This window comes from Crocodylus siamensis, chromosome 13 (genome assembly GCF_052110815.1).
Source record: "Crocodylus siamensis isolate JL-2025a chromosome 13, ASM5211081v1, whole genome shotgun sequence".
Classification (NCBI taxonomy): Eukaryota; Metazoa; Chordata; order Crocodylia; family Crocodylidae; genus Crocodylus; species Crocodylus siamensis.
Genome location: NC_143407.1, coordinates 5,951,355 through 5,978,853, shown reverse-complemented (window position 1 = coordinate 5,978,853; position 27,499 = coordinate 5,951,355). Strand labels below are relative to the sequence as shown.

The window sequence follows — 27,499 nt, the reverse complement described above, 5'->3', positions numbered from 1 at the left end:
TTTGTCCGTGCAGGGTGGGGACTAGCAGATTCTTGCTTCCAGGTGGAAGATACAGGAGTCTATGTCTGAAGCAAAGTGCCATGTATTTTGGGACGGTACTGTTGTTATTCTGCTCGGAGGGGGAGAACTGCAGCAGTTCTTGCAGGGATGAGGGGAGACGGGCCATCTCTGAACTGGGCCTCCACTCCCTTGCTGTCCTAAGTTCCACTCCCATAATTAAGTGGGAAAGCTCCTCCCTGTGCTTACAAGGGAAAGCGAGTCCCTAGGTGGGACTTTGTATGTGGCTGCAGCACTGTGTGAAAAGGCCTGTGCCTCTTGCATCCTTCCATCAGCAAGCTAGGGGAAGCACAAGGGAAAAGTGATTGTGATCCAGCCCTGGCAACAAGCATAGGAAACAGCCGCTGTGCATCACTGATCCACAAGCAGGAGGCCTGGGATTAGCCAGCCTGCTGCAGCTTTGCTCAATGGGATACCTTTAGGCCTTTTTAGGCACCGTGCATGGCCATTTATGGATTTCATCTCTTGGCACCCCAGAAGGCTGGGAAAGATCATTTTCCCCATTTAGAGAGAGAGTAAAACACAGAACTGATGCAATTTGTCCAAGATCACAGAAGAGGAGGCACAGCTAGGAACTGAACTCCGCCCAACTGAGACCCAGTACTGCCCCCCATAGTCCACCCTACCAGCCCTCCCCAAGCTGAGCTGAGTGCCCAGCCATGGAAGAGAACTGCAAGAAAACCTTCAGGTACCACACACTCATAGGAAGACTAGAACTGCACACGTTTTATTTTAAAATATATATTACATATCCTTTTAAAAGAGAATGATTTGCAAATAGTTTTCCAGTTGGACAGTTCACTGTGTTCCACAAGCCCCTCTTGCCACAGAGCCAGCATTGAAGATGGGAGGGAAAATCTAAAAAAGAGAGGTGGGGAAAAAGTACCCCCTCCTAAGGGCATACCTACTGTCAAAGCTCTTGTCCCTTTCTTCCCTCTGCCCCACTTGTAGGGGAGGAAGGCAGGAATTGGGGGAGGTACTCTGGGCAGTGGGGTGTCCCTGGGTACCCTCTACAATGGCTGCTAAGTGGGGAGGGGCTCTGTGGAACACCAAGGCTTCCAAGAACATAACAAAAAGATCAAGCAGAATTGAAATAATAGCTACAATATGGCTTCAAGTATACCTGTAAAACCCTACCCTCACAAAGCTTCACAGTCAGCTGCTACGAGTCAGGCTAAGACCTCCCCTCTGAGACAGCACCATGTCTTGGCCCACAACCCAGGCTGACAGGAGGATCCCAACCTGACCCCAGGCTCCATAGTGTCACCACCCTCACACATGTGTTTCTGGCCCCTTACCAGTGCCAGGTCCCAGCACAAAGTTTGGACTAGTGTCTGGAAAGGGGGGAGGTAGGTCAGATGAGCGATCTCCTAGCTTGAGATAATGCTTTCATCCATGAATAAAGAACCACTGCTTCATGGGAGAACTGGTACCACTGAACAGGCTGAGTAGTGGGGAGGAACTTTTCCCTTGTGCTCTTGTCCCTTTTCATACCTCCTGTTAAATGCTATGATTTGGATTTCTCTTTTGGCATCTATTCACAGCATTATTTTTTGCCCAGCTCCCTGCTCTAACACCATGTGCCTGCTCCCTCGCCTGGCGACAGTCCAGCCCCGAGCAAACCTCTAGCCGGCATGGAACCAGCTCCTGCTTCCTGTTAGTAAGGGATGGGATAGGATACAGGAAACATGGTGGCCCTAGCCAGGTATACTAACCCCTCCCCAGTGCAGAGAACTTAGTTTTTGCAGCAATCTTCTTTCTGTGGCCGTGTGCCCTCTTCCTTCCCCAGACACAGAAAGCAGCATACCCTATGAGGTGGTGCCTTTGTAGTAGCTTAGCCACATTTCCCCATAGGTTAATCCCACAGTGGTTAGAAGCTTTCCCCAAGGACTAGTCCCCTTGAGCCATTTTTATGTCCTCTGTGCAAGGACCACAACTTCTAAGGAAAAGGAACTGCTGGCATTGCTAGACCTGTGGACAGATGTCCTCTCTGTAATCACCCAGAGCAATTTTTCTCCAGGCCTTCCTGTTCCATACTCTGCCAAGACAGCCTACTGTGGTGGGTCCAAGGTAGATGGCTCACTAGACTGAGATCCTAAAAACTCAGTAGTCTGTGGGAAAAGAACAGTGGTCACCAAGTAGTTTTGCTTCTCTCTTTCCAGGGGTGCTTTTGAACCAGCAGATCTAAAAACGGAGAACTGCCATAGCCCATCCCAGTCCCATGAGCCATGCCTCCCTGACTAAAAGCTACATGAAGGTGGCTTTCTTCCTTTAAAGTAGCCCAGAAGGCAGAACTAGAACAAGCTGCAGCTGGGAGCTGGATTCAGACCACAGCAAGTGAAGCATCAGGGCCAGGCAGGAAAACGGCAGGTGATAAAATCCCTTCGGCGGCCGTCTCCATTGGGTTGTCTCATTCCATGAGACCTTTTCTGTGGAGCTAAACTAAAAGGGTAGTCTTCTCTCGTCTTCCCCTGGGACCATGCTGCTGCAGGGGCAGCTGGTTGAATGTGCAACAGTTATGCCATCCTGTGGCTGGATACAGTACCCCAGATCAGCAATTAGATAAGCATCTCCCTGTTCAAACCTGGTTTCTCTGCTCCCACTCTGGTACTACTCTCTAAGCAGAGGAGAGTCTGCTCAGAGCAGTGGAGGAGTACAGGAAAGTTCCCACAGCCTATTCGTATAGCAAGGAGAAGTTCAAGGGAACCACTTGAATTTCGGGGGGGGAAACAGAGGTTACAACAAGGCAAAGGTTCAGTTTTCAAAGCTATCTTCTTGGTCCAGGTCTAGTGGCTTCTCCTGGGGCTGGAGTTGCAGCCTGTAGTCTCCCAAAGGTCTGCCAGCATCTAGGAAACTGGATGAAACCGTTAAATATGGCCCACTACTAGAAGACCAAACCAGGAGAAGATCTAGCCAAGCATGGGTTTTGCAAGAAGATCCTCTCACATTATCAGTGGTACTTTCAATGTACCAGTAGAGTAGTACAAGCTCACATAGTAATTCAGAGATTTCCAAAGGCCTCTGACAAGGTCCCACACAAGAAGCTACTAAAGGCAAGTAGTCACGGAGGAAAATGGGATGAATCAAAAAGCTGGCAAAGCCACGAGGAAGGAAAGGATTAGGAATGAGTGGTCAATTTTCATCAGAGCAAGATGCCTCAGGTTCCTCCCCGCATGTAGTGGCATCTGAATGCAATTATTTGTCAGGAAAAAAAAAGAGTTTTGCAGTACTAAATAGGAGAGGGAGGCTGAGGTATTTAGGTTAGCCCAGGACAAAGAAGACAGTCTGGAAATTCAAACACCTACTCAAATTAGAGAAATGGGCAATTGAACATCTAGTGAAGCTATGTGTGGGCAAGTTAAAAGCAACATATGTTACAGAGAAAACTCCAGCCTCGTTACACACATCTAACTGGCATTGAAGTTAAACACATCAGCTCAGGAACAAGACCTGAGGACCCCTGGAGACGGTTCATGATTTCTGTCCGGCACAGAACTAAGGCAGATCAGGTTACATATGAAACGAGAGGCAGAACATGGTGGAAAACATCAAAGTGCCCGTCTATGAGTCAGTAGTCTGCATTCATCCGGGTAACGTACATGAAGAAATCAGGGTAGGGGTTTTCAGAGGTGACGAATCATAGAAGTCAGGTCAGAAGGGACCTTGTTGATCTTCAAGTCTGACCCCCTGCCTCGGCAGAAGAAACCGGGCTCAAATGATGCCAGCTAGGTAGGCATCAAGCCTCCTCTTAAAGACCCCCAGGGTAGGAGCCACCACCTCTTCCCTTGGAAGTTGGTTCCAGGTCCTAGCTGCCCTGACCGTGAAGTAGTTCTTGCGGATGTCTAATCTAAACTTACTCTCCAACAACTTGTGGCCATTATTCCTTGTTATGCGGGGAGGGGGGTGGTGCTAGGGGAAACAAGGTCTCTCCCAAACCCTTCTGGTCCCCCCTAGTGAGTTTATAGACGGTCACCAGGTCCCCCCTCAGCCTTCTCTTGTAAAGGCTGAACAGGTTCAGGTCCCGCAGTCTCTCATTGTAGGGTCTGCCCTGTTGTCCCTGGATCATGCAGGTGGCCCTCCTCTGGACCCTCTCAATATTGTCCACACCCCTCCTGAAGACAGAAAGAAGGGATGGGGAAAACATGCTTGTATGCAGGGAGATTGAAGTAGCTGCTGATTTTCCCCTTAAAGAAAGGACAGGAACATGAAAGCTGTGATAAAAAGCATTAAAAAGCAAAGTGCCTGGGGAAGCAGAGCTGGAGGTGCTCTTCTCCCTGCATCCTCACACACTGACAAGGGACAGTGGCTGAAATTAAGCAGACAAAAGGGCAAGATCATTTGCAGATGAAGCGGTCGGGCTGTGGTGCTCCCTGCCACGTGCTTTGGTTGAGGATCACAATCTACATGGCAATGGTTCCCAGTCTGCCGTACGCATACACTGTTAGATTTATTATAATTACTTTATATGACAAAAATTTGCTGGCGGTACTTAAGGTTGTATCCTTTTAAGTTGGTGGTGTGCAACCTGTCAGTTTGAGAACTGCTGCTTTATGGGGTAGTAAATGTGTAGCTTCAGGCTTTAAGCCTGTTTCTAACTATTAGGGATCTAAGTAAGACCTTTATTATGGCAGTGGAGGGGGGAGTGGAGATAGTCTCTTATTTGCCTACACTTTCCCCTGAAGCATCTGGTTCTGGTGCTGGTCACTGTCAGGGTCAGGACAGCAGCAACACAGATCCAGTATCACCACCACCAAGATGAGCCAAAGCAACCCTCTAACCATCTCGACTGCCTCCTCTAGAGCTCCCGCATTGCCCGGACTAAACAAAGACGCGAGAATGGAAAAGTCCCAGATAACAGCACTTCATACTTTTAGTTTTATAAACATTGCCATGCCTTTCTATGCAATCCCCAAGATTAAGTTAGGCAGCCAGATCCTCAGCCAGTCAAAGGTGGTTTTAGTCCATGGCAGTCATTCAGCTGGGGATTTGGTCCTCCCCTGAACTGGCCCAACCATGCTAGAAACAGGGTTAGCTGAAGCAGGCTTAGGCCTAGTTGGAGCCAGAGGTGGACGCAGCAGTCAGTTTCAAGCTTTACACAGTAACCAGAAGTGAGGAATACAAATGGCCAAGGCACTGGGCTCAGACTCATACGGGACCCATGGCCTCAAAGGCTACAAGGATTTCAGAGTCAGGATCTGGTTGGATCCACTCTCTGAATGACAGCAGACAAGGAGCTGTTTACAATTTTCTAATCCTGACCAGAAGTGCAAGCAGCAGGTCAAAGAGGCCCTGCCAGGTGGAGTCTCCCCTGAAAGCCCTTCCACTACGGTGGCTGTTGCTGAGACAGCAGCCCTGGGAAGGTGCACAAGAACCTAGCGGGACATTCAGGAGCAGCTGAAGTTCAATCTGCAGAGAGCTGCAGCAGTAAAGAACGGATCCACTTCCTAAGCCTCCTGCTGCTCATTTTCTGAAGGGATGCAGGGGGTGACATATCTCAGTTTCCACTTTAGTTGCAGAGAGTAAGGCTTAAGAAAAGAAAAAAAAAAAAAGCTTTGCCTGAGAAAGGGCAGACAGCACTTTCTCAGGAAGTCTGATTTGATACTATTCAATACCAGCTCTTCATTTATATACCTGCCAGCACATTAAGGTTGAAGCATCTGTAAGGGCTCATGACCAGCAAAAGCCACCCCATGTCTGTGATGCTAGTGGGGAAAATACACATCTCCAGAGTTGAATTCTGGCAGGAAGAGTCTGCCTGTCCCCCTCTGGGGTGCACCTAGATTTCCAGGAATCTTTTGTTGGGTTAAAGGCAGGCAAGGTGCTTTTTAAAAGGAACTGGTAAGGCTGAGTATCTGAGCTTGGCTGTAGGGCAGCAAGGGCAGCTACAAGCAAAACCCACATGGCTTGGCCTCCTCCTGTGACTTACAATTCTGTTGTACGAGTGCAGGCAGGGTCCAGTCTGATACTGGAAAAAACAGGGATCTGTGCCCTTTGCAAGGAGTATGTGAGAACCCCACTGAGCAGACAAGGAGAATGGCATTATTGTAACAGGGTGTTCATTACTCTAATGGGGTTTCTCTGATCTCCTTGTCCTTGAGGAGCCTGGAACCCCTCCCTTGTTGCTGCCCACTGGGAAGGCCCTTGCTCCAGGACTCAACAGCTGGATGAGACAGCGAATGCCCTGCCCTCTCTTGTGTCCCCCTGCAATGCCTCCGAGTAGTTTCTGGGACAGTCTCTCCACGGATGGTAGAAAACCTGGTGCTTTGTTGAAGAGGGGTCGCAGGTCCAAGCAGATCTCCCTTTGTGGTTCCCCGAGCCCCTCTCTTGGGAGACGTCGTTACAGAGCGGAGTGTTGAGGGAGTTCAGCCGGACCCTCGGCCTCCGCCTCCACGACGGTCAATGTCCAAAGAAGCGACGTACCACGAACTGTCCCAGCAGGACCACAATCAGCACGACCATCATGTACTTCAGGTAAACGTTGTCTAGGTCCAATGCTGCCACCTGGCGGGAGAGCATTATCAGCTCGGTGAAAGACTGGCAGATATAACTGTGGACTCAGCTGGCACTCCCGCGTACCCAGCCACCCTCTGGGATGCCCTGCCCATGACCTTGGCGACAGCATCATTAAACACAGGCTAGCGCTCTGTCCTGTGACAGAATGAGGGGAATTCCAATCCCACTCACATCACTGCAGATATGAAGTAACCCACTTCAGAAAGCTGCGAACAAGTTTTCATTATCCAGCCAGCTCTGGAGCATTTACAGCGGAAGCGTCTGAAGCATCCAAGGGGTTAACTTAACTCTTTAAGTCACCAGTGGAAGGACGTCATCCACTGCGCCCCCCCCCCCCCCCCCCCGCAAGATATGTGGCTTCAACAGGCTGGATTCGCAGAGGACCCAAGACCTACAATTCCCACCAAAGTCAGTGGAGCTTCACCTGCTTTGCCCTCCTCAGAACATAGTCACTCCTTAAAAGAGGAAGGATGGGCAAAGGATCAGGATCTGAGAGACTTGGTTCAAATCCCTTGTTTTGCTGCAAGCTGCTTGTATGACCTTGGGCCAGTCACTTAAGTCTCTGCACATTAATTTCCCCCCGTCTATAAACAGAGTGCTACGGTCCCATACTGTGACCTGCTCAGACACTACAGTGATGGTGCTTTTTCACTACTCTAAAATGGACAGAGGGTCTCAAGTAGGAATTTAAGCACCCAAATGTCTACATCCGTGGCTCAACTCTCAAAGCAGCATCCGATGTCTCTCTCAGTGTGCTGCCACCCCCAGAGCTCAACATCCCTAAATATTCACCTGAGCTGCCTTGCTGGCAGAAATGTCCACTGTGCCCAGCACAACCACCCTGCAGGGTAGGAAGCCAGCCAGGCCCACTCACCCATCCTCCCTGCTGTGCGATCCACCGGGCGATGCGGTTGCAGAGCACAAAGTCTGCCACATAGCGAGCAATGCTTCGGAGGAAGCCAGTCATCCCGTGCTGGTAGACATGGATCGCCATCCGGTAGCCAAACCCCAGCAGTGCAATCACCCTGCCCCAGTTAATGCCGCTGTCGAATAAGCTGCAAGAAAGCCAAGTCACCTGGTTAGAAGCAGTGACAGGCACTTGGTGGGGCTGGCACACTGCTGTGCCCCACAGGGCTGCTCCAGAGCATGCAGTCGGGGAGCAGGAGACAATTCACAGCACCACAGGCTACCCCAGCCCTTTGGGTGCATCTTTGCCAAACTGCTCCCGCAGCTGCCTGGTGGATCATGAGCACTTGAACTCTAATACCTGTGCAGTTGGGCTTTAAAAACAGAAGACAGCATCCACCACAACCACCAGCCATCAGATAAGGGCACACAGGCTGAACAGATACCCACCCACCCCATCTCTGTGACAAGGAAAAGCAGGTTTGAATCCCACCGAGGCCTGGACATGTCAGGACTCAATTCATCCAGGGCCTGGAGGAGCAAAAAGAAATAAACGTGCTGGATTCTCCTCTCCCTTTATAGTGTAGTGTAATGGTTTTTGGGCCCAGAAGCCGCTGAACAACACCCAGGTCCGTAAGACACGCCCCCCCCCACCCCAATCTTAATTACAACATTGATATAATGCAACCCGCCCCCCGCTGTATGCAGGTCTGGCACCAGTTTAGTTCCGACTTCAAGTGAACCACTCCAGATTAACTCTTGACTGGGTCTCCGCTGCCTAGCACGGCTGTTTTCTCGCTGTGTAGCTGAAGGAAATGGTTTGAATCCAGGCAGGACTCTCACCTGTGTGGGGATCTCCACACAGCAGACTGGGGCTTCAGAGAGCGTGCCATGGGCAGAGGGGGCAGTTAGCAGAGGTAGAGGAAGGAACAACAACAACATTGAGAAGGACAGGAGGGAGAGTGACAGAGGTTAATTTACCTGTTGGCTGTGCCTCAGGGCGGCATAGCTGCGAAGACAGTGCAGCGTGGCTTCCCAACGAGAGGGGAGCAGGGAGAGAGGACAGAAGAGACAGTTAGACATACACCAAGAATGGTGCATATGGGGGCAAGGCCTGGAGCTCCAGCTCTGAGGGGCAGTGGACGTCCCCCTCCCCACCTTGGGTAGCACTGCTTGCTATGCGCAGAACACGCCTCGGGACAAGACCTTACACAACTAAGGGAGGCAGGGTGGCCTTGTGAGCAGAGCACTGGGCTGGCACTCCAGGAATGGGCTCAGGTACCTCTGCCAAAGGCTTCCTCTGGGACCCTGAGCAAGTTGCCCCCTAACCTAGCACCTCAGTTCCCCACCTATAAGATAAAATCCAGTGACAGGGGCTCAGAAGTACTTGGACATCTGGCTGTCAGCCACAGCACCCAGAGTGAAAGAGCCCAAACCAGGCAGGCAATCACAGTCTCCACATTGGCTCCAGCAGGTGTGGATGATAAAACAGACACCTGACTCTTTCTGCTGTCTGCTCCCCTTCACCCTGGCTTGGTGACAGCATCTATGCCAGTCCTGAAGTTATTTATTGCAGCTTGGGCAACCCACAGAGTCCTAGCGCTACAAGACTGGCAGACCCCAGTGGCACTGTGGTGTGGCAGCTCGTGCCTGACACAGGAGCCAGTCACACCAGCAGTTCTCTCATCTCCAGCCAGAATCCAGTATCTGTCCTCAGGCTGCCTGAGAGGCAACGGAGGGCAAATCACATCCAGGCCAGCATTTTCTCCATCGAAACCTGCTCCCTGCTTACCCACAGCTTCCGAGCGTCAGCAGCCATGACTTTCCTTCCACAGCTAGTAAGCCTGAATGACCTCCACTCCTCTGACTCTTTGCTTTCCTCATTCACCCAATGGTGACTCCTCAAATCTGAAGAGCTGGGCCTGCCGCACCACAGCTGTGGAGGAAGAAGGCTGGCACAATACACCGCATCACGGGCTGGATTGAGTCAGTTCATGGCACCAAGAGCTGCCTCCAGCTGCAGCTGTGCTTGCTCAGCACCCTCCAAGGACCAGGCCCTGAGGCCAATTAACCATCAAGACTCCCCCAGCAGGAAGAAAGTCTGGTCAAGGGGAGCTGATGAGTGCCTGACCAAGAGCCATTTTAATTCTCCTCCCAGGCTGGCCTGACCTCACTGCAGATCCATTAGTCCAACATAATCCCTCTTGATTTACAGTGGTGTCAGCAGGAGGAGAGCCAGCTCCTCCATCTCTGCCCAACTTAAGAAGGTGCTCATGTGTCATCAAGACCCATTTACACATGCAGCCATCCAAAATGAGCATGTAAGTGCAGGAGTGGAAGCAGACAGGCAGAAAACACAAGCAGAGATCAGGGGTTGCTTCATGAAACTCAGGACAAGCTCACAAAGCAAGTCCAAAGCTGAGGATAACTGCCCGTGTACTGTGAGAGGAGCTGGGGGCAGTGAGTAGGTTTGGGGAGCCAGCACTCTGGGATCAGAGAGGAAGCTAGTGAAAAGCTTTCATTTCTCTTTGTTTCTCCTCAGCCTGACCCTTCCTGTGTGCCTGCCACCAAGACCTGAGTACCATACCATCTGCCATCACCATTCCCCAGGCAGCAGCAAGGATGCTGGCAGCCTCACCTGGAAGCGATCCTTGTGAAGTACTCGTAGGCGTTGTCCTTTGTGGGCTGCAAGGACTTGAGCATGTTGCGGAACTCAGCGTCATACCGCGCGTTGATGTCGTCGCCGATGATGGCCAGGCGCCGGCCCACCAGGCTACTGGTACTGCCGAGAGGATGGAACGAGTCAGAGACAAGCCCGGTTCCCACGTGGGGCAAGTAGGCACCCCATGGGAGGCAGGCTCAGGCCCTTAGAAGAGGGAGAATACTGCATGCAGCTGGGCTTGGCTGGCGAGGGATGAATGGCACAGCCTGTTATGGCCTTACCTGCCTGGCTCCTGCTGGATCTCGGCAATCTCGGGATCCATGGGCATCTCCTCTGTGCTCTCCTCCCTCTCCTGCTGGTAGCGATAGAAAGCATAGCTCCGAAACACCTCCTCTGTCTGCTGAGCCACCTGGTCCTCTGGGGAACAGAATTACAAGCAGTCACACAGGGAGCTCCCCAATTTCCCCCCGGTCTTGCACTTACCTCAGCCTATCCCTGGAGGGGACTGCCTGGGTCAGAGACCAGATCCCAGCTCTCTCAGGCAAATGCACCATATGTTCCCAAATATATCAAGGTATGTCAAAGCCAGCTGGCAGCGTGAATGGGCCATGCAAAGGCTGTTCCAGAACCTCTCTCCTCCAATGGTTAGTAACTTTTTTTCTGATTGCCAGTCTACAGGCATTCATCATATCCCACGTTCTTTGCAAACACTGTTCCATAGTTTTAAAAGCTCCCTCCCTTTCCTCCCCCATTATGTTAACTAGGAGCAGTCACATCTGCACTCAGCCCTTGTTTTGCTAAATTAACCAAGCCTACAACTTCTGGTCTCCTTGGTAAGAAAAGTTCTCCTTTCTCAGATGTTCCTAGTAAGTCTCTTCTCACCACTTCCCATTTCCTCCCAGTCTCTGCAGAAGCAAAACACCATTCCAATCCTCCTGCATTTATATCCCCCCCCCCCCAGGAAAGGCAGACGTCCTTCTCCCCTTTCTTGGGGACACTGCATGCATTAGTCTTAATCCTTGAGCTGCAGTGCAGACCTAATGTTCCTGCTTATTTGCTAGCGGGCTGTTGGCAGCAGAAATGGGGTCTGTATATGGATGTGCAAGGCCCTGCCAGGCGCTGGGATGCTTTTAGCAGCCTGAGGCCATGTAAAAGAGCAGCGAGGAACCAGTTTAGGGCTTGCCTCATAGTCTAATATCCCTGAATAGAGACTGAGTTTTAACATGATTGAGTTGCAAAGACCTGTGTGGCTGCTCTTCTGGCCTAGCGTGGGCTTGTTTCAGTTTGTAGAAAGGCAGCTAGAGAATAAGCTAAAAATGCTCTTACATGGGACTCAGCACAAGGGGCTCCTGGTTTTTGACTAAGCCTTAGTCCCACCACCCCCTACAAAGGTGCTTAATCGTCCCGGATTGGCAGTGCTGCCAGTGCAAGCGGTGCTAGCTGTTGAACTTTTGGCATGCGTTTTCAAGGAATCACAAAATCATCAGTAAAAGGGAGAAAAGAACGAACCCACCATCACCTCTCTGCACACAAAGCAGGATAGTTCCCTGCCGAACAGTTGCTAGCAACACGTCAAGTCTTAAATAGCTGGAGTGGTGTAGCTGCCACAGTGACTCATGGCACTATCACGGGAAAGCTCTGAGCATGAAGACTGAGCAAACAGGGCTTGTTAGCCACTGTGAGGCCATCCCCAGCTTCTGCCTCGGTCACGCACCGTCTGATCTCACACCCACCAGCCTGGCAGTGACAAGGGTCAGACTGGTTTGTAACCTCAGCGTGACCTGCCTAAGCTAACAGGAAACTCAAGTCTGAGCTCAGCATCCTGCCCAACTCCTGGTTGCAGAGACTTGTTTAGGACTGCAGCAGGCACACGACATACTCCTTTCCTTTGACTGGGTACATCTACACATTCATTAATGCCCCGTAAATACTGTACATTTAGTTCAGTACTTCCTTAATGAAATACTGAATGCACAGTAACTAGAGTTATGGCGCACTAGCGCCGGCACATGGCTATTTACTGCTGCTTACTGCACATTAGCCTAATAACGCTGCACAGTAGGCTATGGTTTTTGCCATGACACACTACTGTGCAATATTATTAGGCTAATGTGCATTAAGTGTCTTGTGTAGACGTGGCCACTAGGATTTAAAAAAAAAAAAAAAGGCTTAACCCTTTTCACAACGGCACATTTCAGTGCGAGCTCAGACCAGCTGCACTAAATGCAGGGACTTCACCGACACCCATTTTAAACCCAGCTCCTGTGAGAAAAGGCCGTTACCCTCCACCACCATCTGATACCCACCGGCTCTCTGGGAGCAGAAGCCCCAGTCCTCTGCTTTGAGCACAAATAAGCACGCAAGACGCAAGTCGGTGCTTGGTGGGGCCGGAGGCCCCGGCCAGGAAGTCGGTGGGGGTTGTTTGGGGTAAGGCTGCCTTTGTTTCTGGACACAGCAGCAGCTTCCTCCTCTGCAGGATAGTAAACAGCTCTCGGTCGAGCAGGCCAGGTATTCTGAGCTCAGCTGTGACATGCACGGAAACAGAGCAGGCCTGGCGCACAGGCAGGAAATGAGTCAGTGGGGAACTGGCAACCGGGTCCATGAAACAAAGCCCAAGGGGAGAGTTTGTTGCTGTTGCTGTCATGAGTTAAAATCCTCCACTGGCACAAAGCCACAGTGCAGACAGGATGCCAGTTTTGCCCCTACTTATGTGCCCCCACGTTCCTCCATGAGTGGAAGAGCCTGGCAGAGTACTGAACTAAATGTACAGTATTTAAGGAGCATTAATGAATGTGTAATGTACCCAGTCATTTCCCTTGAGGGGAAAGGAGTGTGTTGTGTGCCTGCTGCGGTCCTAAACAAGTCTCTACAACCAGGAGGTAGGCAGGATGCTGAGCTCAGACATGACACACACGTGAAGCAGGCTGTCTGGATGGCCACAGCGAGCCCCCAAAGCACATCAGCTTGTATAAGTCCCATCTTAATGGGCATCTTATAAAGTTTCCTGTAGCACAATAACACAGGGCTACAGGAAGTACAGCCTAGAGGAGAGGCACTGGCCTGAAACCCAGAGCTCTAGTCCCGACTGCAATCTGCCAGCTCCCCCCAAAACCATGGGGAAACTCACGTAAGACCTCCATTTCCCACTCTGTAAAATGGGCTCACTTAAACCTACTGCAGTCAGAGCCACAGAGGTAAGCGAGCTGGCATACAGCGAGCACTCTGAAAAGAGCTGCACCCCAACTTTTCTGGGGTAAGGTGCCTTACCATCTTCTTGGTAAGGTGACAGAACCACAGCAGAGGGGACTAGCCCAGAGGTATCAGAGCCCAGCTCCTTACCAGTGCCCCAAAGTGTCTCCCGACAGCATTTGTGCCAAATATTACCACATGCTGTACTTTACTGTAAAAAAGTGCAAAGCAGGGAAGAATGAGGCCCACATGCATTTCAGTTCAAGTCTAGGTACAGGCTACGCATAGGAGTCTCAGAGAACTGGCCTTCCCATTGACATAAAATGGATTTGGGGGTACTCAGCATCTCTGCAGAAAGAGAGGCCCAAGACGGTTTTGCAAGGCTGTCCCATAATATGGTTACTGCTCCAAGCAAACACCTGGCTAAATGACCAGTGGACAGGTGAGGCCTAGGGCACCTCTGCAACTCGGATGTGGATAGCCTGGGTCAAAGGCCATGTTGACGTTAGGAAAGCTTTACTGGTACAGTAGCCCCTGGGCACACCTTGCTTTCCAGTGAAGATGCAGTTTGTACCAGCAAAGACAGCTCTTGCCCCATCATCATTAACCAACTCACTGAACAGCAGAAGCTTTATTGGGAAAATGGGTTTTGTCTGCATTAGCTGCATCTGCACAGGCGGCCTTTGCTGGTATGCCTCAGAGCTCTGTATTGCACTTCTAGCCCAAGCGTGGACACAGCTAAGCCAGCCAAGCCGTGCTCTGCACTAGTATAATATAAAAATCACACCCACAAGCAGAACAAGCAAGACCAGTAAAAGCACAGGTTTCCAGTATAACAGCATCGCTGCTAGTGCGGCCATCCCCGTCAGGGATCTCACTCCTCACCCCCCGACAGGCCGGTGGAGCTACGCTGGCAGAAAGCCGCTCAGCCCAGATGTACCCGCCGGCATTATAGGTAGCGCGGTGCAGGTTGTGTAAATACAGGCGAGGGGACAGGGCCGAGGCTGCCGGCTGCGCGTGCAGAGGACTGTTGTGGATTCGGCCGAGACCAGGTTTATTTGGAGTAAACAGTTCCCGCTTTCAGGGGAGCCAGAGGCGAAGGGCACTGTGCAGGCCTGCGGCTGCAAAAACGAAACCGTCTGACTCATAGTTTCAATGGAACAAAAAGTAAATAAACTGACAGGACAAAAGAGGAAATAGGATTTTAAAAAAAGAAAACCCTCTCCCTCTTAGAGACCCAGGGTTATTTTTAGAAACCCCAGTGAGAGGAAGCATATTTCTTTATCAGCGCTATCCTACAGAAGTGTCACAGAAGAGCTGCCATGGTATAGAAACGCCTTCGCCCCACAGGAAAGGCTCCAGGCTGCACCCCCTGGGCTCACGTTCCAGGAACGCAGCTGAGCTCCAAAACCTCAGCTGGAAGGGCTGACGTCCAAATGGCTTCAAGCCCGGCTCACCTTTGCACTCCTCCTTGCAGTCTAGGGTGGGGCCAAGCCTCCAGAGAGAGCTGGCATAGGGAGTTCGGCTGGAGCTCCCCAAGAGCTGCTGCGTACTTCTGCTGGCTACGTATCACTGCAAGCAGGGTGCATCTACACGAGACAATAATTGTGGGGCAGCCTAATAACACTGCGTGGTAGCACGTCACAGCACAGGCACCGCTAATACATGACTGCACAGTATTATAAGGGTACTGCGCAGCAGTGTCACTGAAAAGGCGTTCGCTGGCACTACTGCGCAGTAACTCTGGTTACTGCACATTTATTTAGTACTTGATTTTACAAGTGCTAAATTAAATGCACAGCAACTATTGTGCATTAATGAATATGCAGCTACACCTGCAAGGATGCAACTGCAGACAGGGATTGGGGATATGGGAGCATCCTGCCTACACCCCTCTTCCCTGCTGCTAAGCCCCCTCCCCACTGTTGCCTGCAACCGGCAAGAAAATGGCATAGCAGCCCTTCCCTTCACTGGCTGTACACTGCCAGAAGGTGAGCCTCGTGATCCCAGCCTGTATCTGCAGAGGTACAAAAGCAGCTACCCTACAAGGAAAAATCTGCTTTGCTGAGTTTTATTCTCCGCAGGGCAGGAACCGCACCTTGCCCAGCCCAATGCACACACCAGCAGCATTCAGACAGAAGGTCTTCACTTGACAGTGTCCCTGCGAGCCATTATTGAATAACTGTGCTGTGCATTAAGAGGTGTAGTTGTTTGCACAACGGCTGATCGCCTCCTTGTAATCAGGCCAAAATGTGCCTCCCGCAGCTTATGTAGCTATGACAATGGGTGCAATTGTACCCTCGGGTGCAATACAATAAGATAACAGCAGGCACCAAAAATCCCCCATTCTACAAGGCTGCCTGATCTCCTAAAGTGCCAGGCTGCTGTCAAAAAATCCCATTGTATAAAAACAAAGAAAGGGCCTTTCCCTGATGTCATGCTGGTTTTACCCAAAGCGCTAAGCACAACCCAGTGAAAATCAGGTCTCACCTGTCCACGGTCCACCCCTGAGGGGACAGCCTAGCTTCTTAGCATAAGCTGTACGGACACACATTTACAGCTGACCACCCACTGCTCCTGCTGAAGGCAGACGGTCCTTGCTTCTGAAAAACCAGATTTCCCCGGGGCTTAGTGGAGTTACTCTCAGTTCACACTGCTAGAAGTGAGAGTCTCATTTAGCATCACCGGGGAGGGGTGGTAAAGGAGCTTCCTTTCCAATGTACAAGAGGGGTCCAATCTCTTCAGCAAGTGTGCCACAACTCAGCCACCACCCTCCCCGAGTGCCACTTCAATCTTGTTCCCCTGCCTAGCCTGCCACTCTGCTGTCTGCTCCCCCTCCCTTGTGTTCCTTGTCTGAGCTGCTGCTCTGCTTTCTGCTCCCTGCCTGTTCCTTCATCTCCAGCTACATACCACAGAGGCTGTCCATGCCACCTGTGGCACATCTGGTGCAGGTTAGCCACTCCTATAATATATCACACAGATTCTGCCCATGATCTCAATACCTAGGGGACTGCTAATTTTGCATTAAAAAAATACCACTTCCTGCTATGCCAACTCCCCTTGTGTCCAGGCAGCAGGAATACAGCAAGGTATTTGCTTATCTTGAGGTCTTAAAAATGATCACCGAGACAGCTCTTTCTTTCAGGAGCCTTCCCTCAGGGCACTGGAGTGAGGCCTGCTATTTTCAGAGGACGTTTAACTCAAGCCCACATCTGAAGCGATCTAAAGTCATTGCCAAGTGAGGGCGGCTCATGGCCTCTGCGAAACGAATTTGGTGGCTCCCAGTCAACTTCCCAAGGGACAATTTATCCCTGCTATGGAGCCCACTACTGACAATCTTAGCAGAGGCCAAAGGCTGACCGAGCCAGCTTCTCGCTCCCGGGGGAAAGCCTCGCAGCTCTGGGTCATGCTGGAAGGATCCTGCACAGCCCCTGCCCAAGTCAGCACCTCTTAGGTGAGTGGAGGGTGCATGTCCCACTTCGGAGCAGCTGATCCAGCATGAGGGCCCCTAGCCTGAACCATCGTCTTTCCCTGCTCAAGTGCACTGTCAATTTGGGGTTATGATGCCAGTTGCTGGAGGTAAGGGTGTGTCCCTGGTGCTGTTAACTCCCCCTGCAAGGCCCAGTTTCTGATGGTGCATGTTGATTCACTGCCTCCACCAGTGAGTCACCGCAGGCTGAAACAATGCAGGAAACAAGACACGGGGACATTACACAGAGCACCTGGAAGTACAGCCCAGGGAGGTTGTAGCCAATGCACCCAATATGCCAACACCCCAAGGTGGAGTAGGGAAACAGTATGGTTGCTGATGCAGCAGAGCAGAGTAAAAGCTAGCTGAGACCTGGGCCCAAACCTCCCCTCTGCTTACCAGATCCCTGCATACTCCAAACTAATCCCCATGTTAGAGAAGGGCACACTGAAGCACAGACATGAAGTGACATGCCCAAGGCCACACATGAAGTCAGTGGCACACCCAGTGTCAAAACCCGGAAATCTGACTCCCTATCTCCATGGGCGACTGGTGCCACCTTAGTCAGGGGGGCACATGTCCCCCCAGTAACCAGTCAGGAACTGGGGGGTCCCCCCCAAGGCCAATCTCACTGACAGTGCTCCCACTCCCCAGCCAGCACTCGCAGGGGGGCTCCCACCTGCCCCCCTGCCCGTTGCCTGAGTGGCAAGCACAGCTGGTCAGGGGGTGCACCAACACTTTCAAGGGGGGCATGTGCATCCCCGGGCAATCCCTACATATTGCCACTGCCTATCTGAGCTATGTTCCCATTTCCAGGCAGGCCAAAGGCCAATTCAATCAATCCTGTGCTGCAGGTGAAGGAGTTATGTTACACTCAAAACAGGGGCACCTTTTTGCCTTTGGAAGGGGCCTACCTCAGTCCCAATTCCCAGAGTGGTTACAAGCAAATAGACCAGAAATGCACAGAGCCAGCCATCTCTCATCTTTTTTCATTTTCCATTGCTCTCTGGAGAAGCCAACAGCCTCCATTTAAAGAAAAAAAGAGCCCTAAAATATATGCACACTGGGTTTTGGTTGTAGCGGTGTTGGTCTAAGGACATAGGCAGGTAATGTGATGTCTTTTATTAGACCAAGGGAAGAGTTGGAAAAAAGTTCTTTGCAAGCTTCGTACACCCAGGCCCATCACAGCCCATTCTCACCTCATTAGCAACTGCACCAGTGACTCAGTAGAATCACTACATTTTCACTCAGTCGGTCCCTAAATGACAACCCCAGAACCACAAGGTACACTTCAGCGACAAGACCCGTGTCTACATGCTACAATGTCTTGCAATATTTGTCAGAAGAGCAATTTTGACCATATTGGTAGGAGAACCCATTCCTAATTTTGAGTTGCTGTTTTAAAAAGAAATGAGGTCAGCAGTGCTTCTCACGCTCTCTACAGATCACAGCTGCCGCCCCAATTACATAATATTCAAGCATGCAGAAACCCTCCCATCTGAGCTAGGTTTTCTACATCAGCTGCATTTAAAGTGAGAGATCCATGGTCTGATTTCTTAACCCACTGGCTGTATCTATGGAATAGAAATACAGTTTGGTGGGAAGATCCAATAGTCTATGCCTGCACAGTGTCAGAGATCCAACTTGCATGCCTGGAAGAAAGAAGTCAGCTTGAGTTTGTCCAAAATCTATACATTTCAGACAGCATGCAGCCAGCTCTGAGCAGCGAACCTGTTTTTAAACCTCTCCTGCAGGTGGCCTTGTCAATGGGAAGATCAAGCCATTGTGGGTCTGTCAATAAGGCCACATAAGTAACTGTTCATGCAGTTCATGTAGCCAGTGCAAAGCTTCATTGCCAAGACTGAAGACCTATTCAGGACTTGATTCTGCAACACTCTCTTAGCCTATCCCAGTTATTGAAATGCAGATAAGTTAATGACTCCAGAGGGTCAGAGAGGAAGCGATTCCCACTTTATATAGATGGGGCCCAGCTGAGTGACAGCCAGGACATCTGGCTTCTGTTTGCTGCCACTGTGTATCCTTGAGGCAAGTCACGGCAACCCTCCATGTCTCAATTTCTCCAGGTGTGAAATGGCGATTGTAATGCTCATCTTACCTGGCCAAGTACTTTGAGATCTACAGGCTAAGTGTTCCCCACAGCAGCAGAAAAATACGGGGGATGGAGAGGTTGGTTGTATTGTAACGCTTATGAAAACAGAGCCATTCTGTTATGAACCTAGCAGGACTCTTGTTCCTTTCTCCTGTGTGTAACCTCCCCTTCTTTTGATTCATCTATTCAAGGTAGGTATACAATACCATATCTCCAATGTTGTAGCACTGTACAGCATCTCTGGTAACCAGCCCTAGAAAACTGAGGCACAGACAGACTAATTAGGGCCAGGGTTGGAAGGCTATCCCCACCTGTGAATCCCTGAACTAAGTACCCCCAGCACTGCACCCACCTGCCTCCCTGGTTAAATCTCCTGTGCAGCTATGCTGTGAAAAGTCTCCCCTTTTCACAGGATACACTCTGCTTGGGTAGAGCCTACCTCTATGGCACCAGCTACCTATAGCAAGTCCAGTCCTTTTTTGCCTTTTTAAGCAATCAGTGAAGCCCTAGCCTCAAAACAGAAGGTCCAGACAGATACCGATGGCAGTCTAACTCATGCTCCAAGCAGCATTTGGGTGGTGGGGGTGCAGGATTCAAGATGACACTCCGGGGTGCTGCCCAGAAAAGCTTTAGGAGAATAAAGTATGTGTTTATAAAATATAGATTTTAGCAAAGGAGTTGGGCTAAATAAGTCTGGCTAGGCCTGAAACTGTGAAGGTAAGAGTTTGTCAAACACTGCTGTTGCTGCTCTCAAGTCTTCCAGGGCCCAAAAATAATCAAGTTTGAATCTGAGACAGTTCTGGACCTATCCACTAAGATCCCAGTAGCATAAAAAACTAAAAATATGGAGAAAATAATCAAATTGGTAACAAGAGAATTTTCTTTCCCCTGAGCATCAAACAGTTCCCTTGTGCCTCGTGATCCCATCCAAAGGGCAGAGCCACACAAGTCAGGTACCGCAAGACAAGACAGCGTGCAGTAGAGTATGAGGTACATCGCTGTACTCCTCTAACCCTGTGGTAGGTGCAAGTTGGATTATCCCACATACCTCATGCTTGCTTGCCCTGCAGGGTATGATCCTGCAGACAGCAGGTGTTAGCTGCTCTGCAATGCTTAGTCTATCTCATCTCAGGGTCCCCTGTTTGTGCTATGATGCCCAACTAGAAATGGGCAAAAAACAGACAGGGAAATCAAGCTTCCCTCCATCCTTCACTCCCCCAACTCAAATTCAGCTAGGCCAGACACCTGTTGCCAAAAAACCTTCCAGTCCCTGCAGTCTTGCAGCATAGGGCTGAGGCAACAATACAGCTCAGCTCCTGCTGGCATCTGTACAGTTTTTACCTGAGAAAGGAAGGCAAATTCAAACTCAGAAATTGAACTGGATGTACATACAAAGACTCGCATGGGAGTGAGCAAAATAAGGCCAATGACAAATGCTTTGAAAACACCACCCAAAAGGTGCCCACTTATTTATAGGCTCCTCGGTTGTTATTCGAGCAAAAAAATCTCACTGACCTCACTGGGAGTCTGGCACGAGTAAACTGCTTTCCATGCATCTTGCAAACTTTGGTAGGGCAGGGACTGTGTGCCTAAAGAGGCTGCAAGCCCGGTTGGGCCCCCAGGCTCCACCGCAATACAAACAACATAATGACACCAATAAAAGAGCTCTGGGCTGGAGGTGAGCTGAACTGCATAAACAGTTAGGCACGGTCACCAACACTGCACTGTTGACAGAGCTGTCGTGACTCAGCTCGTTTACAGTCCACCTGCAAAACAGGTAAGAAGTCACCCACGCTTAGGAGCGCGTGGTGCATAGGTATTCTGTGGACTTGGGACGAAACGTGGAGTAGAAGCATCTGCCCGGGTTCCTTTCAGCTCCGCACCCAGTTTCACACCTTTTATTAGCAAACACGATGACCGACACAGTCCGCTAAGTTCTGCACACGTGCTTGTAACGACAGCAAGATTTTTGCCTCTATATTCCCCATTGCGGGTATGCCAAGCTGTATTTTAGGTAGCCAGCGGGGTCCGAGTTTATGTGCTGGCTGACATGCAAGCCGCAGAGAGCCAAGCCAATAAAGTCACGGAGAGCTGAACCGACAGATAACAATGTATGGCATGAGCTGGCTGGTCTCGCCTTCTTAGCAAGCAGCCATTCGTTTCATATTCTTCACTTGATTGAATAGGCTCTGCTCAGAAGATGCTTTGCACTGGGCTAGTGTAGAGGGCTGTAGGTCAGGTTCAAGGGGCACAGACAGCAACAGCAAGGACCAGCCAGGACTGAAGCACGCTGGCAGGGCAGCATGCAGAGCAAACTGCAAAGCTTTAGTGTCATCCTCCAAATAACCTCTGTGACTCGGTGTGCTGCGTGTTTAAAAAAAATGCCTTTCCACAAAATGCTCAGCAGTGAGACTGGGGTTTCACTTCCACTGCCACATACTTGAAACCAAGTCCGCCTAGCCCAGGGCTCCCTCCTCTTTCTCTTTTTTAAAGAAACAGAAGAATAAGAAACTAATCAAAATGGAAGAGAACTGAAAAACTAGTTTATGCCCCCCCACCCGCCTCCAAACACAACAAAATCCCTTTTACCTGTGTTGATCCCCGACAGCCGTCTTTGCCCATTGCTGTTTCTTCTCCCGAACCCGTTGCTATTCCTTCTCCCTGGAGGGTCACTGCTGTTCCCTGAGGCCATGGTGGAGGGGAACTTGGGTGGAGGGGAAGATGGTCTCAACTTTACCCTGCAGAGGTCAGAGAGAGAAACACACACAAGCAATGAGCGACTGAGGCCTCTGGAGTGATACAAGGAGTGCAGCCAGCACACGCGGGCACTGGAGGACACAAGTGGAGACTCAAAGCCTGTCCTTTGGTCCTGGATCCTCGCTCACCTGCCAGGCAAGCGCTAGGCCCTTTGAACGGCATCCAAGTTTCACTCAGGTTCTCAGCATCCAGTTTCACTTAGTTTCTCCGGGCACTTTAAACTTTATGCCTCCTTTTATCTCTACAAGCTTCCTGACAGCCTCCTGGCTCCTCCCCTCTGCAGCCTGCTCTCCAATCCCCAGCCAGACCAGCAGTTTTCCCAACTTTCTCCCCCTTGATAGGATTTACACTCTTGCTGATACAGCCCAGCTCCTCCTCTGGTTGCAGCCTCCCTCCCTCTTCTCCCCTCCCTTCCCCCCCACTGCTAGCTCTCATCCCCCGTCCACACATTCACGATTATTCTTAGGACAATGCTGCGCATCTCCTGCGCACCCCAAGAGTACTCCTTGCCGTTTCTCAAATGCAACCTGGACCGGACCTGCCTTCAGCAAGACAAATCCTCATTATACTCTGCACCAGTTCGGTGCTGGATGTGACAGCTGCACTGGGAACTGTGGGATAGGTACCCAGAGGGCCTTGCAAGGCTGACCGTGTAGGGCTGCACAGATGCCGACACAGGAAATTCTGCAGCAGCTTCTAAAACGGTCCGGCGTGACTAAGTTGGATGGCTTGCAAATGACTCAGCTCAGTAGTGCGGAGATAGTTATGGCAATCCCTCAAGCGGGCGTCTTCTCCATCACCCAAATGGTTTGCCCACTGCAGCTTTTTTAACTCCCCATTTTGCTTTACTGAGAGGCTATTCATTCTCATTCAAACCCTTAAAATAAAAACCACAGACCTAAACACGCCCAAACCTCATGACTCCCTAAACCCACGCCTAATGTTTAGGGCACACGCAAGTCTAATCCTGACATTTTGCATATCCGCAGGTGTTTATCACCCTGCCTTGCAAGGCTGGGATTATCCCTGGTTTTTGCATGTGGGGATATGGAGTTGTGGGTTTTTGATGATCCACTGAGCCACAACATCCCCTTCACGGTTTTAAGTTGTAACACAGGTAACAATCTTTTTTGGTTGCCATGTATAGACCAGCCGGGACTGGTTTCCCCGTGTGAAAACAGGGGGGTTGGGTTGGATTGGATTGGACTGCTCAAGGTAAGAGAGGACTGACCCCTCTTGCAGAACCAGTCCCTATTCATCTAAACGAGGTGGGAACGAGGGTTCATAGAAATGCAAAGTTTGCTCATTTGCATATCCATCATTAAATGTAAAGCTGTCCCTCTCAGTCTTGAAGAGATGTCCTTGCCAAGATGGTTCAGGAAATACTGCAGCGGCAAGAGTTCTTGCGATGGTATTGTTTACTGGACCAAAGGCACAGCTGGGATGGTCCCACCCATGCAGTTGGCTCCAACAGGAGTTGGCATCTGCGAGCCATCTTGCTAAGCTGCTCCATGGAGCTGCAGGCCCTGAGAGCGGACTGGAAGGTTTACACTGCGCACGTGGGGGCAATGAACTTTCTTTTCCTCTCCCCAGCCTCAAACATGCCCAGGCGGCATGGTTAGAATTTGATCCACCTCATCTCCTAATGGGATTCTTTCCAAGAGCCTAACCCAGCCAGAGGCCTTCCCTTCTCCCCTGCCTGCTGAAGCTGGGGGACTGAGGTATGGCTTGCAAGAAGGACTGATCCCTCTGCCCCCCGATTACTTTTTATGCTTTCCAGAGACTGCTGTCCTGCTTTCTGCTCCGGAGATGGAGACTGCCGCTAAGCAAGGATTTGGACCCCCAAGTTCCCTGAAGCTGCTTCAGTGGGGGGAAAGCTATTCTCCAACCCCGCCACCAGCATCCACTGGGACGAAAGCACCAGACAGGCCTAGATGGGCCGACAAGCACGAAGGTCGATCCGGTTCTTCGCATGCAGGGCTCAGAGTGTTTGCAGACAAGGGAAAAACACAGGCACAGAAAAAGAAAGCCACTGGGGTCATGGAGGAGTCTGTAGCCAAGTCAGGAACAGAAACCAGCCTCCAGACCACAGGGAGAGGGTCAGAACAAGAGCATCCAACACTTGACACGAGCCCTTGAACAGGCAGCTGGCTTCCTCCATCCCAGACTTGGCCAGCTGCAATCACCATCTCCCTCTTGGCTGCCTGTGATGCAGAAAGGTCAGGCACTGAGACAACTGCCAACATACCAACAGAGCGATAGCCTCTCTGATCCCGGCCCCCACGCCCTGTTTCTACACCCAGGTAAGCATCATTAGCTTCTGCTTGGATGGTACTTTGCTGTATTCAGGCTCTGGATGGCATTAGCAAATTTAAAGGCTAGCCAGCCTTTAAATTTGCTAATAGGGTACACACAAAACAAGAGGAGGCCGGATAAAATGGACCAGACACTGCTAGGAGACTCTGGTCCCACTGTGAGCTCTGCCACCGATTCACTCCACTGCTCTGTGCCTCGGTGTCATGGGATGGGGTCCCCGGGGATGGCCACGATACCCCTAGGGCTCCTCGACCGTGCCAATCCTGCCCAACAGGCACCCTCTCTCTCGCCCACCACGTCTTGCAGGTAATTTTAGTAGATTGGGAGGCTGCCCTTGAGTTTGTCTGCTGGACCCTGCTGAATTCTTGGATCCCGCTCAAAGTGGATGCCTCACAGGACACCCTCAGCCTTATGGGCTAGACGCGTGGCTCCAAAACCATCCCTTTACCATGCCCCAGGCCTCGCAGACGGTACCGAAGGTGGCTCTCCGCAGCCCCGTCTCCGTGCCCCACACTGGTGCTGGGATCTGCTCACGCCCATTACTGCACTCTTCTCCGGCACTGGGGTCCCCACACCATAGTGGGTCCCCAACGAGGCCTCCTGCTTCCCCAGCAGCCTCAGCCCAGTCCTCTAGTGTTTATAAACAGCAACTTAAACACGAGCCCCTGGGCTATAACATAATATAAGCAGCTCAGGGTGTGCTCTGTCCCTTTAAAAGTCCAACTTTCCTCAGCACCAAGTGCTCCACAGGCTACGGTACCGGCTGAGCTCCTGGAGCCCCATTACCCCAGCACGCAGCACATCAGGCCGTCCCTGAGCACTTCTTCCCCTTAGCTGCTGCCAGAGAGCATCCCCTCTGGTCCCAGCCTTGGGGTTTATATTTGCCCAGGGCCCTGCCTCTTCCCGTCAGCTGACAGGGTGCAGGCGCAGGCTAATTGACTCATTAGCCTGTTCTCCTGTCTGGCTCTTAGGGCCCTCTGATAGGAGCAGGCACCTTAGTGCCCTGCAACACTCGGCTTTCCCACCTGCAAAATGGGGAGGATACAGACTTTCCTTTATACACAGCTGTTGAGATCTGTGAACAGTAAAGTCCAGGCATTAATTGCGACTGAAAAATAAAAGTGTTTTAGATCCAATTGCACAGAAGTGGCAAACATTACACTAGTATAACACTGCTGTTATACCAGTATAACTCCCCAAGGGACATTCATCGAATCTTTCCAGTTTAGTAAATCTCATCCCAAAACAAGAGCATCCTCAGAGGGAATGTATAACAATATAGCAATACAAGTTCACCTAAACTCATGTTGGTATAACCTCCCAGGTACCGCGCACACGCACCCCGTCCCCACGTTCCCTGTGGCAGGGCTCAGGCCCCCCGCAAAGAAAGCACAATTAGGATTTGGTAAATACTAAGAGTGAGCCTTCATTTCTGAACATATTTTAGAGTATGCCGAACACTTTAATAATACTTTGAGTTGAAATCCCAAACTGAACGAAATATTCTTAAGGTTTCAAGAGCTCAAAGGACCGAATCATTCTCTCTCAGGTGCAAGGCGGGAGAATACCTAGATGGCCAACGGACCTGTCCCGGCTACCCGCGAGGAGTAACACATAGCTAACGAGAGGTGCAGTTTACTCAGCGTAAGTCGTAATCTCAGATCCTAACCCAGTCGGGAACACTTGGTCCACGCTGCACCCAAACGGTTCAATGCCAGTCCAAGCGCTCTCGTTGTTGACGCCCTTCTGCCAGCAATGGAGCAGTCTTCCCGTGCACGCTAGGTTCCTGCCTGCGAAAAATTCCCAGCCATCACTTTGTTAAAAGCCCCAGTTCCTGAAAACACCCGTATCACGAGCCTTTTCATATCTACCCTTTGCAAAACCTTATCAGGAAGTGAGACTCAGCCGGGCTTATTCCTTCTTCTCTGCTGATGGGAAACCTTTTACTTTCAATTTCTTTTTCTTCGGAACATCACAGGTCTGAATGGTGAGCGCTCTCCTTACCCTCCTTTCTTCCCACCCACAGAGGGACAGAAGTCAAACCTCCTGTCTCTCTTGGGACTACGTCCCGCCCACCCAGATGGTCAACACATCAGCGCTAACTGCAAACACACACGCAGAAGCACCCACCCTAGCAGCAGGGATCAGTTCAAGGGTGCTGGGTTTGATCAGCACCCCAAGTCCCAGACAACTCCTTATCCCCAAAATGCGGACACTTGGAAGCTGATCTAAACCGCATAGCCTGATGGGGACCAACTTTTGTGGCCCCGAGGGGGTAGGGGTGTATATTCAAGAGACCCGGGGCGGACAAGAATGTGGCAGTTGTATATTCAAGACGCCCGCCAGGCCTGTGGCAATAAGGGCTTCGAGAAGGTAGAAAATCCAGCACGCTAAAACACCGGCCAAGTCTCCGGAGCAAACAGGCAGGCCGCTTCAACCCTCCTGCGCCCCAGGACCAAAAGCCAAAAGAGATCGGTCGCTCCCCCGGCCCCCGCAGCCCTCACCGGGGTCCAGGGCCGCAGCGGGCGCACCGGGGCTGTAGGTGCGGCGCTGCACAGAGCTGGCACAGCAGCTTATCTTCCCGGGCGAGCGCGGGGCATGCAGGGAGCTGACCTCCCTGGCACCTCTCTGCGGCGCCCTCATAAAACAGACCTTTGCCTCCCCCTCTATTCCCCTTCCTCCCCCTTTTCCTTAAGGCGTTTGGTGCTAGCTTCTCCGCTCCCCCTTCCCGGCCACGGGCCTCCTGCCGGGGAGGTGACCGGGACACTCGGGGCCCTTAGCCGAGGAGCAGCTTTGGGGGCAGGAGAGGGCGGCGAGAGGAAGGGACGGGAGCGGTTCTCTGGAGGGGCGGCTAAAGGCTCCGGCACATCGTCTCCGCATCGCCGCCGGCCCCTCGGGCCGCGCCGCCCGCCCCCGCCGCCAGGGGACGCTACCGGCGGCGGCCAGACCGGCCCCAAGCCGGATCGCGGCCCCCGCCGAGGCAGGCGAGCGGCACAAACCAGAGCGCAGACCCGCGCCCGCTCACCTGGTGCCGCGTCCCGGGGCCGCCGCCGCCGCCGCCGCCGCCGCCTTCCTGCCGCGCCGCGCCGCGCCGGGCGGAGCTCAGCGCCCGGGGGCGGGATCCGGGCCGGGCCGGGCCGGGCCGGCTCTGCCGGCGGCTGCGGCTCCCTCTGCCGGCGGCTGCGGCTGCTGCAGGGCGCCCCGTGCCAGGCCCGCCGTTAACATTCACGTGAAATCTGGATGCGACTGACAGCGAGCCCGTGGCTCTTTTTCGCAGTAGCCCAGGGCGGGCAGGGCCGTCGCAGAGGACGATGCGAAACCGGACGCCTTGCTGTCCCCTGTTTTCCTCCCGTGGCAACAGCAGTGGAGGACAGAGCAGCAGTAAAGGATGGGGGGGCGGTGTTGGCTGCAGGGCCCGGTTCTCTGGGTACGTGGGGTCTCTTTCGTCGGACCCACTCCGTAACAGTAGGACGAGCGACGCGGGGGTGGGCACCACCACCTGGCAGCCCTTTCCGGCCTG

At 51.7% G+C, this 27,499-nt stretch overlaps 1 protein-coding gene across 2 annotated transcripts; it reads right to left on the bottom strand.

Moving 5' to 3' along the window:
• Positions 1–765: 765 nt before the first annotated feature.
• Positions 766–27,103, bottom strand: BAK1 (BCL2 antagonist/killer 1). 2 transcript variants are annotated; one of them, XM_090025479.1, is made up of 6 exons: positions 27,005–27,103; positions 21,496–21,644; positions 10,420–10,555; positions 10,115–10,258; positions 7,445–7,625; positions 766–6,558 (listed from the first exon to the last, which is right to left on the bottom strand). In XM_090025479.1, exons 2-6 carry the CDS (start codon positions 21,596–21,598, stop codon positions 6,454–6,456), a joined length of 669 nt encoding a protein of 222 aa, XP_089881605.1. In that variant the 5' UTR covers positions 21,599–21,644; positions 27,005–27,103; the 3' UTR covers positions 766–6,453. The 2 variants fall into 2 exon arrangements, with proteins under 2 accessions (XP_089881605.1, XP_089881606.1); XM_090025480.1 differs by lacking the exon at positions 27,005–27,103 and adding an exon at positions 21,792–21,929.
• Positions 27,104–27,499: the final 396 nt, after the last annotated feature.

Bases quoted from the DNA above. Each gene is read 5' to 3' on its own strand.
- BAK1 (XM_090025479.1), bottom strand. From the start codon at position 21,598: ATGGCCTCAGGGAACAGCAGTGACCCTCCAGGGAGAAGGAATAGCAAC. The intron at 10,259-10,419 runs GTAAGGCCATAA...TCCTCTCGGCAG, and splicing joins ATCCAGCAGGAGCCAGGCAG to TACCAGTAGCCTGGTGGGCC. The intron at 7,626-10,114 runs GTGAGGCTGCCA...GCTTTCTTGCAG, and splicing joins TTCACAAGGATCGCTTCCAG to CTTATTCGACAGCGGCATTA.